General features: G+C 50.3%; 5 protein-coding genes across 8 annotated transcripts; 3 read left to right on the forward strand and 2 right to left on the reverse strand.

Annotated features, from left to right (window-relative positions):
* Nucleotides 1–7,355: 7,355 nt before the first annotated feature.
* Nucleotides 7,356–9,631, reverse strand: PV06_05138. 4 transcript variants are annotated; one of them, XM_016406112.1, is made up of 4 exons: nucleotides 9,341–9,631; nucleotides 9,008–9,029; nucleotides 8,226–8,455; nucleotides 7,356–8,169 (listed from the first exon to the last, which is right to left on the reverse strand). In XM_016406112.1, exons 1-4 carry the CDS (start codon nucleotides 9,392–9,394, stop codon nucleotides 7,720–7,722), a joined length of 756 nt encoding a protein of 251 aa, XP_016264318.1. In that variant the 5' UTR covers nucleotides 9,395–9,631; the 3' UTR covers nucleotides 7,356–7,719. The 4 variants fall into 4 exon arrangements, with proteins under 4 accessions (XP_016264318.1, XP_016264317.1, XP_016264320.1 ...); XM_016406111.1 differs by having other exon boundaries at nucleotides 9,008–9,053; XM_016406114.1 differs by having other exon boundaries at nucleotides 8,226–9,029.
* Nucleotides 9,632–12,069: 2,438 nt separating this feature from the next.
* PV06_05139 (uncharacterized protein) lies at nucleotides 12,070–13,362 on the reverse strand. The gene is made up of 5 exons (XM_016406115.1): nucleotides 13,308–13,362; nucleotides 13,200–13,256; nucleotides 13,106–13,150; nucleotides 12,964–13,048; nucleotides 12,070–12,902 (listed from the first exon to the last, which is right to left on the reverse strand). The coding sequence occupies exons 1-5, from the start codon at nucleotides 13,308–13,310 to the stop codon at nucleotides 12,874–12,876; spliced, it is 219 nt and encodes a 72-aa protein (XP_016264321.1). The 5' UTR covers nucleotides 13,311–13,362; the 3' UTR covers nucleotides 12,070–12,873.
* Nucleotides 13,363–14,261: 899 nt separating this feature from the next.
* On the forward strand, nucleotides 14,262–15,365 carry PV06_05140 (uncharacterized protein; the record flags this gene model as incomplete). The annotated part of the gene is made up of 1 exon (XM_016406116.1): nucleotides 14,262–15,365. One exon carries the CDS (start codon nucleotides 14,262–14,264, stop codon nucleotides 15,363–15,365), a length of 1,104 nt encoding a protein of 367 aa, XP_016264322.1.
* Nucleotides 15,366–15,991: 626 nt separating this feature from the next.
* On the forward strand, nucleotides 15,992–17,216 carry PV06_05141 (uncharacterized protein; the record flags this gene model as incomplete). Its single annotated transcript, XM_016406117.1, has 3 exons — nucleotides 15,992–16,235; nucleotides 16,296–16,656; nucleotides 16,729–17,216. 3 exons carry the CDS (start codon nucleotides 15,992–15,994, stop codon nucleotides 17,090–17,092), a joined length of 969 nt encoding a protein of 322 aa, XP_016264323.1. The 3' UTR covers nucleotides 17,093–17,216.
* Nucleotides 17,217–17,237: 21 nt separating this feature from the next.
* PV06_05142 (uncharacterized protein) lies at nucleotides 17,238–18,745 on the forward strand. The gene has a single exon (XM_016406118.1). The coding sequence runs from the start codon at nucleotides 17,502–17,504 to the stop codon at nucleotides 18,096–18,098; it is 597 nt and encodes a 198-aa protein (XP_016264324.1). The 5' UTR covers nucleotides 17,238–17,501; the 3' UTR covers nucleotides 18,099–18,745.
* The last annotated feature ends 50 nt before the right edge of the window (nucleotides 18,746–18,795 follow it).

The following is an 18,795-nucleotide window of genomic DNA, read 5'->3' on the forward strand; positions in this document are numbered from 1 at the left end:
TTTGCGAGCACTCCATACAAGTTCCGACTAACACCGGGATTGGTGGAATCACCTTTGGAGTAACATCACGCCCAAAGTTTTCCGTTGGCCCTTCCCACGAGTATTGGTAAGTCCTGGCAGGCATCGAGCAGCAGCGATATCTGTAAGCGTTGCATCAGTGTATTGGCATTCCGACAACAAGAGACACCGCCCTTGTTTTCGCCATTCCATCCAACCCGACCAGAACGAGTTCCACGGCTTAGTAGCCTGCGGAGAGCTACGATTCAAATCGAAGCACTACTGCATCACGGTGGATCGCGCCGGACTCATAGCCTAGTAGAGATGTACTGGCCTTTGTTCTGGAATGAACGGCGGAAGGGCCATTTCGAGTCAAGAGGCAATCGTTCCTGGCGGACAGATGATGGCCTGGCCAAGTCATTCCGAAGTATGCAGATTACTTTCGTATTCATCGACTGGCTCGCTGCTCACTGGCTACTCCTGCTTCCTACGGAAGCTAGGACTCATGGGGGTTGTTTATGGTGCTCGATGAACTCGATCAGGCCAACGACCCTCCTGCTCCTAGAACACCCCGGATGGCCAGTCCGACATAGCAACAATCATTAATCGATGAAGGAGCTACGGGTATATGGCAACCACGGCAGCCACCGTATCGTCATCCTGTGGTCCAGATAGCAGCCTCTTTCCAGATAGAGGCATCGTGGGTGAATTATTGACCTCGAGTTCTAGAAATTCGGACGGGTGGGCTTCTCATCAATTGTCGATCTCGGCCGGTTCTATTAGTTGTCCTGCTTGACTTGCCCCGGTCCTTCTGCCCTCGGAAAAACGGGTGAAGATCTTGGTCCTAAACTCCTAGGACCTGGCAACCTGGTTCTGTTCCTGCGTCAAGATGACCACCAGGCTCTCCAGTACATCTACGCGTACGATTAAGAGATTCAACTTGGAGTGGACAACTACAACACCCCTGGATGACTCTGGATCATGCAATCACGTCCGCCCCTCTTGCAATAGGAAGAGATGATGATGAAAATCAGTAATCAGGTTCTGTGCTCCACTTCTGCCATTGGTCATTTGGGACTTCCGTAACAGGATTGTGGAAAGATTGAGAGAAAAACGATGATTACTCCGGGCGAGTACTTGGGTCGCCAATGAAGACACTCCTTGTACTCCATATCCGGAACAAGGCACGGCCACTTTCTTTGTCTCCTCCGGAGTACATCCTGGTCAGCAACGCCCATCGAAAGCGTCAAGTTTTCCTCCAAAACCATGGATCGTCCCTCGTTCAAAAAGATGTGCACTTCCGTCGTCACGTTCGCCAAAACCGATGACAGTACTGCCTTTTGTAGAAAAAGGTCCGTTCGGGGTTGCTCTTGTCTGATGACACCATGTTTCGGGTCAAGTCACAAGTCTCCACATTCTCAAGCCTGATACGGGGTATGACCGGGGTGGCCGAGATAGGGGCAGGTTTTGGCTTGTCGCCACGCACGAATCTTCAGCCTTATCTGATCGACGTCGAAAAGCACAGAGTACATGATTGGAAATCAATCTTCGTGTCGGTCTCGAGTTGTAATGACCGAACTGACAGTATAACAGTCAGAGAGGCAACCCATGTCCCCCTCCCCCATCTCTACTAAGTGGTGGATATGAGGATCGGGGGTTGCATCAGGAACCCACAACCTCATAGTCAGGAGAGTCAAATTGGTCGAATGCGACTGTCTCTGGTCCTACTGGGTGAATGAGGCACTGAAAGGTCCTGCTTACCAAAGAAATGAGAGCAGATGCCATATTTGGGATGGGGGCCGTGCTTACGTACCCAGGTAACGGGCACGTCTTGTCACGCGAACTGGCCTGACAAGTCTTGGTTGCCTCTTGGTGTGCAAATCAGTGGTATTGGGTTGTACGAGTACTGGCTACGAGGGCTCCGTACAAGCTCAACACCCATGCCTCACAGGGTAGTGGTGGGTTGTTGGCTTGTTCTGGCCAGGACTATGCGCGACTTATGTCAGCAGCGATTTACCTACACCTGTTGCTTCTTGCCATAATAGGCAACACCAGAATCTGCAACTTACTTAAGCCAACAACTCCGATGTGTTACGTTATGTTCGAGCGCCAAACAACGCCACCAGACGTCTTGGAGGGGAGGGTTGTGGTCAATTGCTTTCTGTGACAGGAATCGATGTTCGGCTATCTCGCTCAACGAGCTCTCTGGTAAGGACGATCTTGACAAAGCAGATAATGTGTGGAGATGACGCTTTGAGAGATTTTTGATTCTATGGTACAGACAGCCGTTGCGAGTACGAAGGCGAAACGGTCCACATTGACAAACGATCGACCTGGAGATATCTCGGGCGCGCAATATGCTACCTTAATCGACATCAAGTATCTCCAGAAACCGATGATATGATGCTTACCTTTTTCGCAACAGTTTTCCGGTGCTTGGTTTCCTCTTTGAGAACCAGTCCAATCACAACAACTAGGACAGGTTTGACGAGGATGGTTTGGTTTAGTCATGTTTGATACAAGCCTACAAGTGTGTGTGTGTGTGTGTCCATGAAAAACCTCACGCCACCCAAGTAAGAAAGTCCCTGCATTTTCCCAAAGGCTTGTTTCTTGTTTCTTGTTTTTATCTTCTCCGAGGACCTGATCAGAAAAGGTCGACTCTGTTGGTGGTTTCCCTTCCTCCTTCTCGGTCCCGCGGAGTCATGCCAGTTTGTCAATAGCTGCATTTGAAAGAAAACGTGGCAGTCAGCCGGGAAATGCATGAGCGTCTGCTTTAGTCCCGACAGCGCGAAATTACTGTGCAGATTGAAGCCTTTCGTTCATGGTGGGATGATCAACGATCGAGTCATTCTCTCTAGGCATGTCTCCTAGGGTTGCATATGGTCCGGGGAACGAGAACAGACTCTTCTCTTGGTTTTGAGAGACGTGAATCGAGGCAAGGACTTTAGGGTACTTGCTATTCACATTGTCATGCACTCCTCTGGCAGGGTTTGGGGTTGTTGGTACAATAAAACCAAGAGGCCAAGTCACAGTACACAGAGGACGGCAATCCGGTACAGGGTCAGGTAAGATATTGGGGTAGTTCTTTAGGTAGTAGGTACAGAGTACGAAATAGGTATCAGGTAGATAATCTATTTGACTGAGATAGGTATCTATCTAGTTACAAAATAAGAGGTCATTTACGTACCTTGGTAAGATATGTAGTACTTGGTAACTTGTCGTACTCCATATTCTATCCCGATAGTTGGCACGCCTTGTACTCGTAAGAAGTTAGATACATTGTACTCCGTAATTTTGTTCCTGTTGCGAACACGCGTGTATCGTCAGTTCTGTGTCTGGGTTGGTTTATTTCTCATGGTACGGTGTACAGTAGAGTCCACCCCTACTGGATACTACTCACTACCACATGTAGGTACCCACCAGTATCTCCATCTCGTTCCCTGCCCGCTCCAAAGACCCTTGTATACCTGAGTCGGGAGGTATGTTCACGGAGTGAGATCGGGGGCTTGGGATGTACCGTGCCTGACCAAGACGAGTACCCAAAAGAAAACCACAGTCAGCAAAGAAAGCCTCATCGACCCATCAAAACAAGCAAAAAAGAAAACTTCACAGTGGCGTCCTGGTCCTCCCTCGTTTCTGGCCCCCGTCTCTCCGTATGATTTACAAGTCTTTTGGTGTCAACTTTACAAGTCACATCTTCCACCTTGACCGAGATGAGCGACCCCGACACGAGAACACACCAGTAGTACTTGCATTCTGTCCTTTCTTCGGCACGATTCAAGAGTTGGTAACGTCAACGTGAAGAGCCGGGCCCCATTCCCGTTCGACAATAATGTCCCCAAGTCCCCAAAACCTTTCGAGCAATCGCCTCGTTCGGTCCAGTCGGGGCAGAAGTAGACAAGGGTAGGTGGTGTGTAGGTACATTTTGTAACCATCACGACGAACCACATGACTACTCCTCCTTACATGTACCCATCATTCCCGAATCGACAAGATGGAAAAAAAAACCTTCTCCACACCCTAGGTGGGTAGGTAGGTGGCTTGGCCATTATTGGCTCTCATGACGGAGTGACACCAACTGTACACGAGGGGTTCCTTCGAGCCTCATGGAATAGTTGGTGAAGTTGGGGTTGAACGCCCCGAGACTGATATTGTCACACTCTCGCATCCCGGGTCGTTTTCCCGCGGTGTGTTTCCAAGATCGGAATGATTGGTTGGTTAGGAAGCATTTGGTCGTTGATCGAGAGGGAAACGACCTACCTCGGTAGCGGGACACTGAACGAGACAAGTCACAATGTCAAGGGGGGTATGAGCAAGGATAATGGTGACCTCCTCCGGTAAAATTCCTCGACGGCGGTGGGCAACATCTCTCGGCATTCACAACCAATCACTACTTCCGATTCCCTGCGAGACACATGATGAGGCTCATCTTCACGTGGGGTCCTTGTCTTGAAGACCAGTCCAAGATTTCCCCCGGCGGGGGAAGAGAGAGGTATGAAATTAAGAAGGATAGGCCACTTTCCCACCGAGATGGCCAACGCCTCGAGAGAGTTTTGGACTTTTGGAAATCCACAGTGCTTTGCAGCTGACCTTGGTGGCAGGTCGATGGTCGACCAGTACTCGTACTGGTTACTTGCGAACGGCAGGCGTGTTTGCACCATGTAAAGATCGTTCCCCCATAGATTCGTGAAAACCGGGAGAGAAACTCGGTAACCCTGAAGTCAACAAACGCATATCCATGTCAATCATGTTTCTGTCCGATCTTGGAATGCAAGGACCCCAACCTGGAAGAGCTCCCCTTTGGCCGCGTCATCTCAATGCAGTGGTGACGATTTTGTCCCTCAGTGCTTTGAGCAAGTTTGTGGTGCTACGGTACTCGTTCCGTGATATCTCAACCGAATGAGGAGTCGACGTTTCCCCAAACAAGGAGAATAACCAAGTCTTGTGATTTGGCAAAAACGGTTGACATGAGCTCGACAAGTGGTGGTCTCAAAGCCTTGAATGATCCCTCCTCCCATGACCTTGGTGGAGTTGTATCTGCGTATATGCACATGTCGCATTTCTTTGTCAGCGTTGGCGGCATTCGTTCCCGCGACGCAAGAGGCAAGAACGTCCCCAAATGTATTTCAAGATTCTGGAGCATCTGTAACCCCCGTCGAGTACCCGGAGGGGACCTTGGATGCACACAAACATCAAGTGATATGGATCCTCGTGTCCACCCGACTGAGAATGAACAAGGTCGGTATTTTGGCGACCCACCTCACCCCCAGGTTTTATCATGCGTGGGTACATGCACGGGTCATTTGACCAAAACCCGCCGGCAAGGGAGCGTTGGCGAAGGTGCAGAAACACAAACATGTTCTGCCCAGGGAGATTCAGGCGTCAGAACGGAACAGGGAGTGAGTGTTCGCTTCCCACAATGCCTCAGGAGCCGAGAATACAGATACCGTTCACGCCCGGACACTTACTTCCGCAGTGAGATGTTTGTTACTGTACGGAGTCGACCACCCTGGAACTGAGTACCTTGGCAGAAAATAAAAGTTGCCCTGTACTCCGTTTGCTAGTAGAATCGATTATCCGTATGACCAGCTCTTGAAACCACGAGTGTCCCGGGAGTGTTGAGACATCGAGGGAAATAATGGCGGTATGTCCCCAGTTTTGGCTTATGCAAACAAGCGGGTACGAAAGTGATACGGAGTACGATTTTTTTTACACATAGCGATAGGGTCCCAAGTTCAATCTTGCTTGCCAAACCATGCTTGCGGCGAAAGGCCACAAAAAGAAAAGATGATGTGAAGCAAGGATCATTCATGTAGGATCGTTGAGGAGGTACTCCGTAAGAGCAGAGGCTTTGTTTCACTGGCCCTTGACCCTCTCTGGGATGGCCAAGTGTTTGGTGGGCGCAATCGGTGACAATTGGTTGGTGAGAAACACAAGGAACAAGGTGGTAAGTTGTGGCGATGGTCCGATCCGGGTGGTGCAGTAGGATCAAAGCGGAAAGCCCTTGTCGAACAATTGGACGAAAGTGGGCTGGGATGATGGTGGTGGTGGTGGTATCTTTTTTTATGTATTCTGTTCCGTCCACGGAGTACTTCCGTACACTTTCTTCACCATCGGACGGGTTAAGGGTACCTAGCTGATCCCCCTGTTGATTGCCCGGCGCAAAGGGCCTTTTTTGTTTGGGAACGAGGACGCGAGGTGTGACACAATTGCATGCCGGCCACGAAAAGTGGGAAAAAGGAAAGGGGGTTTGCAAGTTGCCCTCCCCGATCATGGGTGACTAATGCGAGACAGGATACTATCTCAGCCTTTGCGATTGGCCCATGAAGAAGAACGAAGACGATTGGCCAGCCTTGCGGAGTGGCGTTTACATGATTTTGTAGCTCGTACTGTACTGTACTGTAATGACCTGTGATACCCTTACCTTGAGGTATGTACGGAGTCCCTTACCTGAGGTTCACCCCTAAACCCACTCAGGTAGCTTTGCGTGTCTCGGTGACCCCCTTCCCTTGATTGTCACAAAAGGTTCCGGTAATGCCCTGTTCACTGCGCGTACCTACAGTACGGGTTCTGTAACAGTACAGAAACCCACCTGTAACTCGTACTGTACATACTCGGTACGGAAGTACATACTACTATCTGTGTCTTGTCATTATTCGGTCGCCGTCAAGACGTTTACTCCGTACCAAAATCTCCCCCTCCCGTCGTGTCCGGAAAGCAATGCTTACCCAAAACGGAAATTGTCCCAAAGGTCCATTTCCCTTTTCCCTCGACGAAGCCTTCACCCGACTTCACCATGTCTTTGTGAGACAGCACGTCCTCTTGCTTTGGTCGAAGGGGCTGATGCGAGCAGTAACTCACGTTCGCCTTCTTCCTTCCGGGGTGCAATGCATGACCGTGTGTCCTTCCCAACAAAGCAAACAGTCGCTTGCATCTCCCCCTCCGGCTTAGACCGGCAGGGCGTCGGCGTGTTGTTTGTGTTTTACCAAGAGGCAGACTTGCCTCAGCATGAAGGCCTCATTGCCGTATCGTGAGAACACTAGTGCAGGTTACATGCAAAGGCCCGCGCGTGCCAGCCCTTTCGCGATCCGCCTCAGTCAGTGTGATTGGGCTGGTTGGAGTCAGGATCACTAATACTCCCTGCATTCGGGTCGGAGTTAGGGAGCCTAAAACGTTTCCGCTCGACTTCTCGAGGTGGTTTCGATGGGCATCGTCTATCTCGCTTACTCCCTCGTCATAGCGGCTCGTAAAGAACGTTCCATGCCGATTGATGCTCTCATCTACCCATGCCTAGGTTAGAATAGGCGTCATTGAAAAGACAAGGGACCCGAGAAGGATTGGTCACGCATTACGTGCCCCGCGCGAAACCGCTGGCTTCAATGGCCTTGCTCACTCTTGTACATTTGCTAGATACAGTAATGCAGTGGTACCTTCAGGGTCGCCAGCTATGGTGGATGATGTTCTCTGCTCGGTAGAGGATCTAAATTCATGCTTCACACACCCCAGTTCGTCCGGGTCGTCCGGGTCGATCCCGGACACCACACACCCTGCCCATTAACCCGAGCACACTCCAGACGCCATAACGTTCGTTATTCAACACTACAACACCAGAAACCCCACAATATGAAAGCCCGAAAGAGGTGCCTCATGATATCATCATGCCGAACCAACGCCGGAGTTGTCGAAATTTGAATAAAAGAAATAGAGGCAACACGACGCGTATTACCGGGCGCCGGTTGATGACTGCGCTAGAATTGCTGGACCTTGCAACGCTGCCTGCGAGGAAGTTAATTCAGTAGAGTTTGTCCGGGCACGCTTGTTGGCTTGAGACTCGGAATAGGTTGGGTCCGGGTAGCGGTGAGCCTCGTGATGGAGCTGACTGATAGGGTCTTGTGGTTGACCGACAACGGCATTCAGTTCAGATAGTCGTGGCAGAGTGCCGGCCTGATGAGTAGGTCCGGCCTTGCCAGGCTGAAGGCCATCGACATTGCTTGGTGGAGGTGGTACCTCACCCTGTGACTCGAGGAGGCGTGACTGAAGATTGATAATGTAATCTCGCAGTTGGTAGTTCTCGGCCTGAACAGCTTTGAAGTTGTCGCTGAGAGCCTGGTAGTCGCGAACCTGCTCTTCAAGCTTCTTGATGTATCCTTCCTTGCGCTGGCGGAATGCTCTCTGGAAAACGATGTCAATGCGACGGTTCCAAAGGTCGACACATATGAGATACATACCTGGGCAGCCCGGTTCTGAGCTGCTCTCTTGCTGGTGCTCAGCTCCCGTTTGCCATAGCCTTTTCGACCGTCGCCAGTATTCTCTCCTTGGTCGCTCTCCGCACTACCGGTCACGGCATCATTGTGGGCAGCATCCATTGGCGGTGATGGTTGGTGTTGGTGCATGACATCGAGCGATTCTGGTAGCATTGACGAGTGTGGTGGAGGGTAGTGCGGTTGATCGCGCAGAACTATTGAATGCTTAGACACAGGCCAGGGTGAAAGCAATTGAGTGATTGAAGTCATGATGATGGTAACGACAATAGAGCAAGGTGTGGGCGACAACAAGTGTGCTTAAGAGGCAAGTCTTGTTTGTGATACCAAGTCAAGGAGACAGGTAAATGACTCCAAGCAGCCGAGGTGGATAAAACAAGACAAGCATCAAAAAGACAAGTAGACGAGGCTGGGTGCGGGAAGGAGATGACGGGGAGGTATATGTAGGCCACGGTCGACAAATGGACCGGGGGAGGGGAATGCAGTACCCTGATCGTTAGGTACGCGAGTGTTTGCAGATGGTGGTAATAAAAGAAACCCAAGGCCCGAGTAATGCAAGCTGCATTACAGTATTTTTCCGATAAGCCATGGATCGGCGATAGCGTAATGCAGACCCACCAGGGGCCCAAGTGAAATGACAAAGAAAAAGAAGAAACAAGAGATGCAGAAGACGAGGGAGGGTCGGAGGGAAGCCAGGGTCAGGGTATCGATCAGGCCTGGGGGGGTGGGGCAGGGATTACTATACATACGTGATTCGGATTTGACTTGGTCCTGTAGCTCCATCAGGTCAGAAATCTAGAAGGCAACATTAATCGAGAGGAACAGAACCGGATGTGATGGGGTAAATGTGATTGCGACCAGGTACACAATACGCGCACCAGTGAGACGATTGGTGATAAAAGACACAGAACGGTGAAAGACAGTCATGCGACGGGATGAGGGAGGATGAGAGGTGGATGTAGGAGGTCATGATCGGGGGAAGGATTCTGGAATACGAAGGTGCCAAATTGGAAATACCCAGTGATTGCAAGAGAAAGCCTGAGTAAGGGCTTGCTAGGCCAGGGTGGAATGGGCTTGCTTACCTGAGGCATGGCTGAAGGAGAATTAGCCGTGCGAGGGGCGAGGGCCGGCTGCATAACGGGGAGAGACCGAGTCGCGAAAGAGGCAAAAGGTTCGAATGCTGGGAGAGCAGCAGGCGTCGCGAATGCCGAGGAGAGTTTGGAAACAGGGCGGTCGTAGGATGGCAAGATAATAATGAGCTCAGCGAAAAAAAAAGGAGCGAGACAGAGAGGGAGAATGGAAAGCTCAATTAAGACGCGAAGTCGGTGGTGGAAGACAATGGCTGAGTAATAACAACAATTGCGCGGACGACGAGATGGAAAGGGAAGAAAAGGGAAAGGAAGAAGGCAGGGAAAAGATTAGCAATTCCTTACCTAATAAACCTGTCGCTGTGAAGCAGCACAAATTTAACCTGCCCAGAATGGACCAGCCGCGCGGCGTCGTCATTCGTCGGCTCAGACCCAGTCCCCGCGTCACTCGGCTTCTTGGCAGCCCATTCCCGTTGAGGACATGACTGCCACCCGTTTTTGTCTCCACGATCATCCCGTACAAAGGCAAGTCACTCTTGTTTTATCCGGCCGAGTACGAGTCATTGATCTTGTCACTTCTGCCTTAACGTGGTGAGTGGGAGACCCTTACACAGTGACACCTGAACGACACGTAGAGAGCGACCTGAGAGATCAGAAGATCCAACTGGCGATCGGCTTCTACTCCTCCTTGTTCACCATACTCGTACATTGCTCAGGTTGCTGTACTCGTACCGAGGACGGGAGTGTGATGGGAACAAATACGTCAAGCGTTGCGCCGACCAATGACGCTACCACATTTGTGGTGGCTTGTTGCTTACCACATATTCCGATTTCAGCAGGTCTCCAATCCCGACCATTCCGAAGTCGTTTGCCCATCGCTGCGAAATAGAGTACAAACGAATATCCGTCCGTGCTGACTGTTCTCTGACTATTCCGAGGGCCCCTGTTTCGATGTCCGTATCCTGTTTAGCACAAGTCCTTCCTACAAAATACTGCACAAAGACACCACACTTCTCGGCCGCCGCCACTGCCCATCCCTCTGACAGCTACCTGGCTTTCGCTGACCGAACGAGCCATTGCCCCCACAACTTTTCACACAATACTGTCACCCTCGTACAATGGGTTTAGTGTACTGTACCTCTTAGAAAGATCCCTTGCCGGTTCTATTTGTTCGCCGTGGCGGCGCCGCAGTTGCGACATGTTTCGCATGTACCCCAAATCGTTCTGCCTACCTCGACACAAATCCTCGGAACGAGTTAGACGTGATACGCATGTAGACCATGACAATACGCCTTCCGCCCACCCGCTCTTTGCGCCATCCCCATTCCGTAAATTCTTTTGGAGAGTCGCGAGCGTAAGGTCAAGCTTGTCCACTGAAGCTTGTTATGGAATCCTCGCTCCAGGAATTTGGGCCGAGGGCGCCGTGCCCCCAACCTAAAGCCGTGAGATCTTAAAAGGACTCCCAGTCTACAATTTTAGCTCGACTTGATGTCACAAGCGAGAATACCCAAGGCACGTGCGGATGCTGTACGTACGTGGAGGCGAATCTCCGGGCCTTGTGTGGAAGGTCATTTCTTCCGACCCGCGGTCTACTGGTCAAATCTACGGATCGCAGCACCTTCGTCATTCTATGGTACCTAGGGAGGTATAACGAGGGTGAATACATTACTGTCCAGCAACCTCATTTCCCAACTATGGCTTTGACTCTTTGTTTTCGGGAAGCGTATCGATGGGATGGGGGAGACCCGCTCGTGTTCGCCCATTTTTTTCAAGGTCAGCCTCCGAAGTGTAATCGATATAATCCGTAATCAACAGAGGCCAAGTCTGCCTGTTCAACTTCACGGAGGCTGGAAAAGACATGATGCAATAATGTGCTCTGTCACGGCAATACATTGACACGGCAAGGTTCCGGTACCGCATATTTGAGTTGATCAAATTTTGTGGGCGTTGCGATTCAGTGGTGAGAAAACCGGATGTCTATGCTTCAGCCAGCACTCCATCGAGCTTATTGCCTATTTGGGTTGGAAGCCTTGAGACCAGACAACCAGTGTCCGGCAAGCTCGCTGACATGGCGAACTCACACCATTGTGACTATCGGGCTGGCCAAGGTCGGGAATGGCGACCAACTGCTCGTACCAGTGACCTCCATGTTCCTGTGTAAGGAAAGAGTGTGACAGGCAGCGTCGACTCCAGCAAACTGTGGCAAAGTCTGCGGCAACATGGACGATTCCAGTTATTCTTGTCAAGCACCGGCGTCTGTTCAATATACACACTGGCTTGGTAATTGCACAGAGTTTGCTACGGCCTTCCTAAAGGCAGCCATCGCCACCAGAATTTTATGGCTTGACACCCAATATGACCTTCACATCACATCAGGCGCTGCTGCCAAAGGCTTTCGCGTCACTAGTCAAGTCTGGGACTCTCAAGACAGCCGCCATTCTACCTAATTGAGGTATCCATCCATCCCAAGTGGGCAGGTGTTTAGTTATCATGGACCAACTCAAGCACACACCCATTGTCCTTTTGCGAAAGCCACACAGACTGGAACGCATACTTCGCATGGCGCATTACAGTTCCTGCGTAAGTAGCAAACATGGGTAGAGGCTTTGAATTCTAGCCGACTGATTACTCCTACTCTCGTTGATCGCCGAGTCATAGCCTCCCACAATCTCCGCGGCGTTCTACCGGCTGACCGAGACGCTTGTTCCAGATGAGCAAAACACCTCGTGCAGCCCTACACAACATGCCAGGAGTTCACCGTGGGTTGTGCGCCTGTAATCGGGGAACATGACAAATGAGCTATACAGCAGATTTTTCGAGACCAGAATTTTAGTTATAGGACGTGCCTCAGCAGCGACTCGTATCATTTCGTAGTTTACCGTGGGGTTGTTGAGACGAACATTTGTGGTGTAATGACATTCCTCGATGACGCCTTTCTTTCGCTGCCCGATGTACATGCTCCGAGTCTTCTTGTCACCCACCTCAACTTATTTAGTATCTGGCCGATGCGACAGCCTAACTGTGCATGCATTTGTCGGTGTCATCAACCTCCTCCCCCCCACCCCGCCTCCCGGAGCAGAACCTCATGTTGATCTTCTAATAATGCATAGAAGCAAAGTCGATGCGACCATGAGATCGAGACGTCGCTTAGGATGACAGCCAGCTAATACCAACATTTGTATGATGTATCAACATGACTTGCATTATCCCAATATCTTTTGGCTTTATAGTTTGCCCCGCCACCACTGCTCCCTGTTATGGAACTGGATCTTCCTTCTGCTCTCGGGGACTTCTCCGGTTCAAGTTGCTCCCTTTTAGAAATTGCTGTGGGCGCATTCGGCGCGCATGTGCGGCCTCTTGTCAGATAGCACGCATGAACATTGCACAAACGAAGGGTGCTGTAAAGTAAAGACAGTGTCGTGACGCGTCCTGCAGAGTCGCAATAGTATATCGACCATTGATTGATGCGTGTGCAGCTTCTCCTCACAGGACTGTCAATGTTGGTCGTTTTCAGATCAATTGCGTATTCAAATGGGATCCTTCAAGGTCTCCGTGGCTGGCGCTATTTGTAAGCACTTGCTGCACGACTCACACCAAGTAGGCGAACAATGACTTACCCTCCAGATGAAACAGCACGTTAGACTGGTAATTTTTGAACATTTGCGCAACGAGCTCAACGTTCATGTTCTGTACATTGACTTCCTAGAAAAAGGTTCTCAGTATGCGCCTCCAACTCAAGTGCTCCGGAAGTTTTCCTACCTGTAAATTTCGGTTCATCATTGCGACTGCCTCGTTCAGTTTCTCCTAGAGTATTTGTTAACCACCGTTCGTAATGTCGGCTACGGGGACAGACAATATTCGTGATAATTCGCGAGAGAAGGAGGCTTTGCTGTTGTTCGTGAGGACTTTCCTGCAGCCACATGTTAGCCACTGTACCTTCAGACGATACTTGGATACTTGCCATGGCGGCTATGTTCTCGTGTTAGCGATACGTATGCGCAAAGCTTCGACGTGACTTGTAACTGGGGTCAATGGACATTTGCGAAAGGTGGTCACCGGTCGTCACTTGTGAGCGAGCGCGTGCGTGTCCTGCTGCTTTGACAAACACAAGCCGCAGTCACATATTTACATCGACAATTTTGGTTAGTCCCAGATAGTGATGAGGTTCAACTATCTATTTCAAGGAGGAAAATTATGCCGCCCTGTTACCGCTAATCGGTCAACCAGTTGTTCATTCGGGCGAGCACATCCATCCTCTACTTCATCACTACAGCTTTCAGCGCACCCGTCTACTTCTCCAGACTTGCCGGGCCCTTATTCGATCAAGAAATCGTAAGTATGCTGGAGGTGTGATTCTCCTCGTACTCGATCTCGTATTCGCCTCAGCTGCCTTGGCGAACCCGTATTTGCACCATGTGAAGGTCTGTGATTGTTCCAGACACGAAAACCTCGCTCCACACGGTCAAGCTGGCGACATTTGGCTTCTGGTCTTTTGCGCTATCGAGATGTAAGGCACCTTGAACATACCGATCTGTTCGAGCATATAAGGTTTTCAGCTCGAGTCCAGGAAATGGCAAAAGCAACAAGTCCATTCTACCAACACGAGATTTTCGGTTCTTAATTCGAGGCTGAAGACTTGTCTAGATCCGCCTCCATCACAAGACGCAACCGGAATCAAGTCCACGAATCACACAATTGAACTCAAGCATTACGAGAAGCCCAGGATTGCTTGGGCGAGTTATGGTAGTTTCTAGCGACGCCTTCCTCCTTTCAAAAGGTAGGTCGTCCCCCTTTCGAGGGCTTTGCATTTCAGAGATGTAATTTCGTCCGTTGAATTCCTACACACTCTGTTCGTTATCGAAATAACTTCAAGAAGAGGTTCAAACAATTGTACTGTACGCAAACGCAACTTAAAATGCCAGAAGTCAAAGGGCGTTGGGTCTATCTATTGGGCCTTGCGCTCCTGCTTCTTACGCCGCTTCTACATGCAAAAGCTATACCTACCACGCCAGGCTGGAATGACTGGCAGGATGCGTCTTTGCACGTCGCCTCTGGACAGTCAATCCAAGCTGCCATTGATTCAGCACACCCTGGACAAGCTATCATCGTGGAAGCTGGCACGTACGCAGAACAAGTGACCATCACAACAAGTGGGATCAAGCTCATTGGCAAGGGGGCCAGCATTGTGCCTCCAGGTTCGCCCGTCCAGAACACATGCTCTGGCTTGGCAGGCCCGGGCACTGAAGCTGGCATCTGTATCCAAGGACAAGACATTGTTTTGGCAGATTATGTGCAGGAACACAGAAAAGTGCTCTCTGTAGGTCAAGCTGTTCGTGGAGTCCTGGTCACCGGCTTCGAAATCAGTGGCTTCTCTGGCCTGGATATAGCCGTGGTTGGAGGACAAGACTGCAGGGTGGCGAATAACATCCTCTATGATGGTGCTCAATACGGCTGCCTTACCGTCGGCTCCGAGAACACGGTGGTCGATACCAACACTGTTGCCGCGACAGCTGATATGTTGTTCATTGGCATCTGCATGGACGACATGTCCAATGTGCGTACGACCAATAACGATATCAGCAACTATGCCATTGGCCTCTGTGTCCAGACCAATGGTGCTTTCGTCCATGGTAACAGTGTCACGAACAGCTGTATCGGAGCCTATGTCGATCCCGGCGTGACCGGCGCTCAGGTCATCGACAACCACATCAGTAACGCAAACCCCATTTGTCCCTCGATCCCGGATCTGGGTGTACTTGGAGTTGCCATGATCGGGGCGTCGAATACACTCGTCAAGCAGAACACAATCGAAGGGCTGACGGCTAACGGTGTCAACGACGCAACGGCTGTGGGCGTGATTATAATCGATGACCCAGGCACGGGAACCCCTGCGTCTGGCAACTTGGTCGTTGGTAACGTCTTACGAAACAATGATTTCGACATCTTTGTCAATACGACTGGTACAAACAACGTGATCGAGGACAATCAATGCTCGACGCCGGCCGAGTTGTGTACCTGAGTCAGAAATTGAAAATTGACAGTCGTGTCATGGTTTGTAAAACCTTCTGGGTATTACTATTTCAATCAATCATCACTTACGAAGACACCGTCAGTGCTCGTCCGAGTAAGTTTGTTTATCTTGCCGTGAATAAGCGTAAATAATGTATGTCCTATGGTGATTCTCTAAGGATATACTGACTACTCGTAGAAGATCACCCTGCGACTGCTAGTTTGGGATAAGGGACATCTACCATCCGTACCTGGGACTTGCCGGGACGGTCAGCCTCGGCTATAAATGCGGCCGTAGGGGTAATACTAGTTTAAACACACCAAAGCCGCTCAAGTTGATTACAACCTTTTCCTTATCGGTTTGAAGGTGTACCACCTTGCCACCGACTCAACGACAGGTTTGCATCCAGTCTTTCGTCCGCCTAGGCGTCAACGGGAACACCTGGAATAGCTGTGCATCGTCACGAGTAGATAGTTGAGGTATATATAAAAGACCCTCGAGCCCCGAATTGGAGAAGAGGGGTTCGTTGTATCGTAATACCTGAGGTAATCGGACGACATCGAGTTGCTTGATATCCAGCCCTTGGGCGATCTGGCATACCCGGTGAAAAAGCAAGTGAGCAACCCAGCAGCAAAATGTCTCCAGAAAATTCGGACGTTTGCAAGAAACTGTTGATGTTTGGAGCGACGGGGTTGATAGGGACATACATTGTTCAGGCGATTGTTCAGAACAAGGCACAGTTTGATCGCATAGCCATCTTCACCTCACCATCGACGGTGGAGTCCAAGGCAGATCAGATTGATTCTCTGAAGAAAGAGGGAGTAGAAGTCATCGTTGGCGACATCAACAACCCAGACGACGTAGTCAAGGCGTATAAAGGTGTGTGTGCACGTTGTTATGCTTTGTTCGTGAGGGTACATCTGACTTGTGGCAAACCAGACATCGATACCGTCATTTCAGCTGTCGGCAGGAACGTGATCGGGCATCAAGTCGAGCTCGTCAAGCTCGCAGATCAAAGTACTTCGGTTAAGAGGTTGTTCCCGTCCGAGTACGGAACAGACATCGAATACGGACCACAGTCTGCCACTGAGAAGCCGCATCAGCTCAAACTCAAGGTCCGGGCTGCATTGCGAGAATGCAAGAATCTGGACCACACCTACGTCGTCACAGGACCGTACGCGGAATTCTTCCTTGCCCACAACGCCAACTTCACCGAAGCTGGAACATTCGACGTCAAGAATAAGACGGCCAAACTGATTGGTGATGAAAATGTCAAAATCAGCTTCACCACCATGCGCGAGTAAGTATCCCCTCGAGCTCGGCCACTGATGGTGTTTCCCCCCCTTTTTGTGGTCTGACCATTTGAAAATAGTGTTGGTAAGCTGGTGGTACATGCTCTGCTGAAACCGGAAGCAAGCCGCAACCAGGCGTTGAGGGTGAATTCTTTCACCGCCACGAATGCTGATATACTTCACGAGTTTGAGAAGCAGACAGGTGGTCAGCCTTGGGAGGTTTCGTACATTGGCCTGGAGGATTTGAAGAAAAAGGAGCAGGCAGCGTGGGAGTCAGGAGTTCCATTCGCGACGGCCTTTACTCTAAAGAGGATTTGGGCAGAGGGCGGTACCTTGTATGACAAGCGTGACAACCATCTCATTGACGCTGGGAACGATATGGATTCGCTGGAAATAGCCGTAGCCAACGCTGTCAAGGCGCAAACGAGCCCAAGTAAAATGTAGAAGAGAATCCAGTGTCGGATGAATCACGAGGAGTGTATACGTTACACCGAAGCATTTTGTTGCTCGGTATGGAACAGCAATTACCAAAGCCGGGCGAGATAGGAATGTCAAGATATGTCTGCAACATCATCCATGTTCAATATTGACGGTGATCTCTGTGTGTGACGAAACAGAAGTACATGAGGATTTGTTGTTTCCTGAGATTTGCTTGTATTTGTGAAATTCCCAGTCACGGCTTCAACCGTTGCGGAGCCGCGTCTTTGACTGCCACTCACTTCTTCTGTCACTCTCAACAATCTTTGATCTCTACACGTATTTGCTCGACATCTGTACCATCGGCGAAGCGCTTCGGCATAATTGGATTCCTCATCCCTGTCCTTCCGACCTTCACGTCCTTCTCGCCGCGACAATGGCTCCCTCGACACCCCAACCCGCAGATGACTCCCACCAACAACTCCTCGATCAGATGGACATATACTACGCCGCGAAACCATTCCGGAATCAAGCGTGGAAGCCTAGTGGTCGCAGAAACAAAAACACAAAACAAATGATTTCGGAGTCACAACGAAGAGAGGCTTCTGTTCTCGCAACGCAAAACAACTCGGGCGCATCGACGCCTGCTCTCGCGACAGGTGCAACCACAGATGGCGCTGCAACACCTTCATACTCCGGCACTCCCTCCCGGCCGGTAAACATGGCACAAGCGACGCAAAGTCTCAGTACGTTGGTTCTGGAGAGGAATTTGCAAAAGGCCGCGACGAACGGTTTCGGCGGAGGAATGGGACCACCAGCCGTGACATACACCAACATCGAGAGCGCACCAAGTTTACATCCTGCAAATCACAAGCACTATTGCGACATCACGGGCCTCCCTTCGAAGTACATCGATCCGAAGACAAAGCTGAGATATTACGACAAAGAGATATTTGCCGTCGTGAGAAGTCTGCCACAAGGTGCTCCGGACCAGTATCTGGCTGCAAGAGGTGCCAATGTGGTTTTGAAGTAAATGTGGAATGATACGAGACATACGAGAAAAGGAAAAACCAACAGCTATATTCTCAGCTATCAAAAGCAGCAGCAGCAGCAGCCCCAGAAGAATAATGTCAGACCAGCTAAGTCAAGCCCGTTCCACCCACTGGTGTCTTTCAACGACCAGTTCAAGGAAGCGCTCCGGCTTAATTGTGGACTTTAAAATGTTGTTCTTCGCCGATATTGACAACACTACCGAATCTTCATGAGGCAAGGAGAATCAGTTACAGCAATGTGAAAGAGCTGCGGTCAAGGCGAGTGCTGGATGAGGATTCTTGTAGAGAAAGACGATCGACGCCAAAGAGAGGTTTGGCAAGGAAAGGGAGTAGCACCACATCCCAGCGACTTAGTAGGCGAAGCTCACGCGAGCATTCGCGACACGATATTGTGTAAGGGGACTTGGGATGATGAAGGATTGCCAATTCTGCTGGTGTTTCCAGGGCGCGTTTGAATGATCACTAAAAGTACTTCCTAGCTGTCGTTTTGTGCCGTAATGAGGCCCAGCTTATATCTAGGAAGCTTCATGATCTAGGCCTAAGCGAGACAATGCAAGTCGAAGTCGAGCCCAAGTTCAAGTGTTAGATTAGTCGCACATAGAAAGGCGAGAGAATAACAAAGAAAATTACGGAGAACGAGTTCAGTGTTGGATTTTCTGCGCCCCGAATCTTCCTCCG

Source organism: Exophiala oligosperma (genome assembly GCF_000835515.1).
Source record: "Exophiala oligosperma strain CBS 72588 unplaced genomic scaffold supercont1.4, whole genome shotgun sequence".
Classification (NCBI taxonomy): Eukaryota; Fungi; Ascomycota; class Eurotiomycetes; order Chaetothyriales; family Herpotrichiellaceae; genus Exophiala; species Exophiala oligosperma.